Source organism: Humulus lupulus, chromosome 3 (genome assembly GCF_963169125.1).
Source record: "Humulus lupulus chromosome 3, drHumLupu1.1, whole genome shotgun sequence".
Classification (NCBI taxonomy): Eukaryota; Viridiplantae; Streptophyta; class Magnoliopsida; order Rosales; family Cannabaceae; genus Humulus; species Humulus lupulus.
The window spans coordinates 115,547,821-115,554,816 of NC_084795.1; the positions used below are offsets into that span (position 1 = coordinate 115,547,821).

The 6,996-nt window shown below is 41.8% G+C and overlaps 1 protein-coding gene across 1 annotated transcript; it reads left to right on the plus strand.

The window, feature by feature from the left end:
• Positions 1 to 6,320: 6,320 nt before the first annotated feature.
• LOC133824951 (uncharacterized) lies at positions 6,321 to 6,725 on the plus strand. The gene has a single exon (XM_062257964.1). The coding sequence runs from the start codon at positions 6,321 to 6,323 to the stop codon at positions 6,723 to 6,725; it is 405 nt and encodes a 134-aa protein (XP_062113948.1).
• Positions 6,726 to 6,996: the final 271 nt, after the last annotated feature.

Genomic DNA, 6,996 nt, shown 5'->3' on the forward strand with positions numbered 1-6,996 from the left:
AATCACGAGTACGCGGGGTCCAGACACCGCACCCACAAAGACAAAAGGGTCCTCGCCCTCAGGCTCAAAAGTAACCATATTCTTCCTGCAATCAATCGTAGACCCATATCTAGCCAACCAGTCCATCCCTAGAATCATATCAAAATCCTCCATATCTAGCTCAATCAGATCCACCAAGAGTTCCCAACTATCAACCATCACTGGCAGTGCCCTAATCCATCTCCTAGAGACTACAAGTTCCCCTGTAGGCAACAAAGTCCCAAACCCTGCGGTCCGATAGTCACTAGGTCTACACAATCTATCAATCACTCTACTAGAAACAAAAGAATGTGTAGCACCAGAATCAATCAATACTATAAAAGGAAAGCCAGCACTAGAAAGCTGACCTGTCACCACTGAGGGACTAGCCTCAGCCTCCGCCTGAGTCAAGGTGAATACTCGAGCTGGAGTCAAGCTATCCACCTTTCCCGCTTCACCTTTCTTAACCGTTGGGCAGTCTTTCCTGAGATGCCCTACTGCCCCACACACAAAGCATGCCTTGGTCCGACACTCGCCCAGATGGCATCTTCTACACCTCGGGCACTCTGGATAGGTCCGCCATGCCTCACCGCCACCCTGACGGCCACCCTGACCACCCCGACCCCTCCTATCAGGACCAGGAGCGGTCGAAGTGTCAGGAGTCTTCCTCTTGAAGTCACTGGGGCCTCTGCCCCTACCTGTCCCTGAATAAGGAGGCACCGCTCTGCGGCCCTCACGCCTCACTGCGCTCTCCTTCCATATCTTGTTTTCCGCTTCCTCAGCGGTAAGAGCCTTCTCAACAGCCTGGGCATAAGTTGTTCCTTCAGGTACCATTGTGATTCTGACATCCCGGGCTATCATAGCATTAAGTGTTAGAGAATATTATTATTGCTCAATGGAAATATGGAAAAACCAATTACAACTCTATGCAAAAATACAATGGACAAGATAATATTTATTAAATAAGTATTACAACTCAATTGCTCAAAATACAAGTAAATAGAAAGATGTAGAAGAAGAAGATTACAAACTCAATACTATAACAATACAAGTAAATAAGAAGAACACAAGAATGAAAAACACAAACAAACTCTCACACAACCAAAGTGTAGAGTAGTGGGGATCACCAACTTGAACAAGGTTCAAGACCTTTGTCCAAAAGCTTATTTCCCCCTATTCTCTAAGCACTAAGGGATCTCTCTAGGAAATAGCTCTCTGGAATTATCAAGCCTTTTGGTGTATTTTTCAGCCAAGTGCTTTGTGGATGAAAAATGGTGTGTCTTACAAGTGAGCATTAGGCTCCTATTTATAGAGTTTGAGATAACCCTTTGAATTTCAAATTCCACCAACCGCCATGGCTGTTACCAATGTTTAATTGGATGTTTTATGGAATTAAAATAGAGATTTGGGAGTTACTTGGCTGTTGGAAACGTTCAAAATTGGATAAAAACCGAAATTCAAAGAAATTGTCAGCCACTAGGGCCGCGGCGCTCAGTCAATTTAAGCAACGAATTTTTCAGTTTTTTCCAAAACGTTCCAATTTATTCCCACTTGATTTTGTAACTTCCATACACAATATGGGAGTTAAAATTACATCTCTATCAGCCATTTCTCATATGGCTTTATGAAATCCAATCTCAAAATGTGTAACATATAATATACACATTATTGGGTAATATTTGGGAGTTACAAATTTGTAACTGATTTTGTAACTCCAAAATATGTCACATTTAGACACACACATGTGTCCAATTTTGTGACTCTCAATAATATGTTACAAGATGTGACAAATCACATTTGTGTGACAAATCACATTTTGTCACATTATTTAATCTAATATTATATTATATGAAATAATATAACATTAAGCCCCCTGATAAAACCATCTTGCCTAGCAGCATCAGTAGGCACAAGATCTGGTGCAAACTTCGCAAACCTATCAAATTTCAGGGCATACTCAGTAACAATCATATTGCCTTGAGCCAAACTCACAAACTCATTAACCTTTGCTGCTCTGACAGCAACATTGTAGTACTTCTGGCCAAACAAATCTTTGAAACCTTCCCAAGACAAGGTAGTAACGTCCCTAGTCTGCGATGCCACTTCCCACCAAATGCGGGCATCCTCCCTCAACATATAAGTGGCACATGCCACTCTATCATTCCCCTCAATCCTCATGAAATCCAAAATTATAGTGATCATAGTTAGCCACTGCTCGGCTTTTACCGGATCCGGTCCACCCTCAAAAATTGGGGGTTGCTGCTTCCTGAACCGCTCATACAACGTTTCCCACCTGTTAGCAACCTCCCCAGGCTGCACAACTGGTACCACTGCAGGTGGTACAGTAGGGGTAGCACTCCCTAATGGAGCCTGCTGTTACAGAATACGGATCTGCTCGTCTTGACTCTGTAGTCGAGCCTGCATATCAGCCATTAACTGCTGCCAGTTCTCAGGGACTGGCGGAGGGTTCTGGCCCTGGTCATCATTCCCGGCCCCAGACCTAGTGCCGGCTAGTCGTGTAGACTTTCTTGGACGCATAGCTATCCAAGTCAATCTGCAAATAACGACTCGGCAATTAGACCATGATGACAGGGTAAAAGCTTTTCCAAGATCCACCAGTAAAACACAATCACTCTCAAACAATCTTCATACAAGCATCCATTCTCATGCACTGGCTGCTAATAAACACGCCTCTAATCTCACTACACAATAACTGTAAAAACAAGCATTCATCCATGCACAACATATAATAAATCATCCATATACTCATTTACATGCACGACGATGTTAATAAACATGCCCCAATATTTTCACACAGTAGTCAAGGGCCAGGCCCTATCAGTATCTCATGCTTCCTAATAATCCAGTAATTAGCAGCATTCATAGCTCATCACAAGCACGAAAGCACATAAGCACATATACACATTCCCGAACCCTGATTTGAGCTTGTCTCTAGCTGCGAATGTACATGTCCAGCCTGTCTTCAGGAACCCTTAAACCTAGGACGCTCTGATACCAAGTTGTAACGCTCTGGATAGCCAGGACCGCTACACTGTGTACTTATAAAGTGCAAGACTTGCTAATCAAGTCATCAATTTAAAAATGTGTCATTAGTTTAAGTGTTCTAGGGTTAAAAGACATTTTGGTCTCAAAAGATACGTTTTATAAGTTATAAACAGTTTACAGTAGGGATCCCCAAAACTTCAGTGTTCAAAAGCTGGTTACAAAACGCTACAGTTAAAAGTAAATATTAGCCATACTAAGGCAAAATACAAGGTTCTGGTCCTCTTGTCCCTGTAATCTACTCGACCGTGGCAACTAAGTGGCCTGCCATGTACATTCACCCTGTAGAGCTCTCCAATTAGGGCTAATCGGCCTTTCCTTTGCCTTTACCTGCACCACGCAGCACCCGTGAGCCAAGGCCCAGCAAGAAAACAATATACACAATATATACAGCAATCTCACACAGATATTCTAGAAAGCATGTTTCATTATCAAATCCATGGCATATAAGCATATTTCAAGGTACAAACAACTTCAACCACACTTTGATTACTCAACAATCTCATCCATAGCCAAATACAACATTCGGTTTACATAAATACTAGGGACGACACCTTAGGCCGCACCCTCTGCTTGACCCACTGACTCCAGCCCACTTAAACCAAGTTCAGTGCATAATAAGCTGTCCTCGGATACCAGTGTCCGAGCCGTGCCAATTGCACAAGTTAACCGTGGCTCTCTTAGGCCGTTGGTTACAATTTACGTGGCATAATACCGTTCTTTCAATCATTTTTATTAGGGAGCCCTTAGTCCCGTTCAGATATTCAACCGGGTATAGTTTTCTTACCTTTAGTCTGTATGGTTATTGAATTACGAGCAACGCCCCTCAAGCACGATCCGTTCCTGAGCCTGAGCCTAAGCCTTTATCACCTAGTCACAACCAAAGTATAGGGTTCCATTAATACTCGAATATAGGTTTCTGGTTACAAAGCTGACTCCCGGGACTCCAAATTCCACCAAGCATGGTGGTGAAATCAATCTCGATCATACTAGACCACTTTCCCATGCCTAAAACCCTTAAAAGCTCATGTGTGCAACCAAGGGCAGTGGCCCTTGAAGCTTAGCTGCGTCCCTTGCCTTAAAACAGAACCAATGCCATCTTAAACAAAACACGCACCGTGGCCCTTGCTTTGGGCGCCGCGGCGCCCTCCCATGACCGAGCCTCCTGGGCCCTTTTTTCATCCTAGGGCCGCAGCGCTCTAGAATAGAGCCGCAGCCCTTCCCTTCGTGCCCAGAAAACCCATCATTTTAAAGCCTAAATCCTCAACCAAAACCACCCCTAAGCTTCCTACTTCAACACCCAACAAATTCCCAACTCATGCCACATAATTTCAACAGAAATTCAGCTCAATAAATCATAGAAGATTCACCTCCAACCCTTGAGACTCTAAGAACACAAACACCCTGTTATAACCAGTGAAAACTCAAACTCAAATCATCAATTCATTAAACAAAGCTTACCTTCTTGATTGAACTCCTCCCTTAGCCAAAACTCAGCTGATTCCAAGGATTTTTCCTGCTCAATTCCACCCTAATCATCAATTGAACAACACCCTCAATAATCAAGCTGAAGCTTAAGGTTGAATTTTAGAAAAATAGAGGGATTAAACCCTTACCTTAGTCTTGATCCAGTTCTGGTTTATTCACTGAGCTAAGCCTCAAGATTTACTCTAGAATCTCACCAAACTTCCAACAATTCTTCAGCTCCAATCCCCAATTCCCTTGAGTGCTTCCAATTTAGTTCCCTTTGTTTTTCTTGAGAGTGAGAGTGAGAGTAACCAGCTGAGTAAGAGATTAGGTCGGTTTATTTTTCCTTAAAGGCTTCCTAACTCTTGTCTTACTCGTTAAGCTAATCCCAAGGCTCGGGGTGTCGGAACTGTCCCCGAGGCCAAAACGGTAAAATCTCCCAATATTCCCGCCTAGACATCCTAACCTCAAATATATCTCCATATATTTATTTTCATGACCCGATAGTTCAAATCACTACCCGATACCTAAAATCCCCTTGACTTGTCCAAAGTCATATCTTAAGTCCCGTTGTGACTTTCCCCGCTATCTGACCCTAGGATCGTCTCGAGTTGCGCTCTATGAACCTGGCCACATAATAATGTGGTTCTCACATATATCACATAAATATTCATATTATCACATAATATCATTAATCACATATGCACACATTAAAGTTAATAATATTCACTCTAATCCCAATTATGCCCTCCCGGCATAGTAATCAAGGCCCTTAAGCCTTATTAGCGAATTTTGGTCGTTACATATCTAGATTGGAAAAAGGAGAAGAGCCTAATGAGAAAGATGAACAAATTGATGAAAACTTCCCGAATGAACATTTATTTTCCATTGAAAGTGAAGAAAATCTACCTTGGTTTGCTGATTATGTCAATTATTTGGTAGCTAAAGTTGTGCCTCTGGACATGTCAAGGCACCAACTCAAAAATTTCTATTCAGAAGTCTAGCATTATTATTGGGATGAGCCCATTCTCTTTTTTCATTGTGCTAATCGAGTAATTAGAAGATGTGTCCCAAAAGATGTGATGATTTCCTTTCTTACTCATTGCCATACTTTACATTGTGACAGTCTCTTTGGAGGAACAAGGACTGCAGCAAAAGTTTTGCAATGTGGGTTTTATTGGCCTATGTTATTTGAAGATGCTAGTGCCTTTGTCAAGAGTTGTGATCATTGCCAAAAGACTAGTAACATATCAAGAAGATATCAAATGTCGATGACTGGAATTCTAGAAGTTTAGTTGTTTGATGTGTGGGGAATAGATTTTATGGGGCCATTCCCGTTATCTTATAATTACAAGTACATTTTGCTGGCAGTAGATTATGTTTCTAAATGGGTGGAAGCTGCAGTAACTCCTACTTGTGATGGTAAGGAGATACTTAAATTCCTTCATAAAAATATTTTTACTCGGTTCGGTACTCTAAGAGCAATTATTAGTGACAGAGGAAGTCATTTATGAAACAAGTCATTCACAACTCTATGCGCTCATTATGGAGTTCATCATCGAAAGGCTTTGTTCTATCATCCACTTGCCAATGGTCAAGCAGAAGTGTCAAATCGGGATATCAAAAGTATTTTGGAGAAGACTGTAAATACATCAAGGAAGGATTGGTAAAAAAATCTTGATGATTCACTGTGGGCATATCACACAGCCTTCAAGACTTCGATTGGTATGTCATTGTATCGACTGGTGTCTGGAAATGCATGTCATTTATCGATGGAAGTTGTGCACCGAGCTTATTGGGAAGTAAAAAAGTTGAACGTTGATCTATTTATGGCAGGACTGAATAGGCTTCTGGAGTTGATTGAGCTTGATGAATTTCAAAATGAAGCCTATGAGAATGACAATATTTATAAAGCAAAGTCTAAGGCATTTCATGATAAAAGGATAATTAGGAAGGATTTCCAACCGGGAGACAAGGTGCTATTATTTAATTCTCGTTTGAAGCTTTTTCTGGGAAAATTAAAGTCGAGGTGGTCAGGACCATACACCGTTGTTGTCTCATTGCCTTATGGAGCTGTGCAAATTTATAGTGAGAAGACGGTACACTTTAAGGTGATTGGTCAGAGATTGAAGCACTATTTGAAGGACCGGTGGAAAGAAGAGAATATGAATCTATGAAGTTGTGGGTTGAGAAACGTCTTGGGGTTGGGGAGCCTCCTCAACACCTTCTCTTGTGGCGCTCCCAGAAGTCATTTCTTTCACCTCTTGGTGAGGCTCCAAAAGGCCAACCAACCTTAGGTTATTCTCAGTAACTAACACCTTAACACTTTTTTCGATGGCAGTCATGCTAGATAAGGTAGCAACCCTCTCTACCACACCCTGGGTAGGCTCTGGTCAAAACCATGGGCCTATAATCAACAAAGTTGATTAATAAAATGAAAATACATGA

Coding starts and splice junctions, on each gene's coding strand:
- LOC133824951 (XM_062257964.1), top strand. CDS start 6,321: ATGGAAGTTGTGCACCGAGCTTATTGGGAAGTAAAAAAGTTGAACGTT.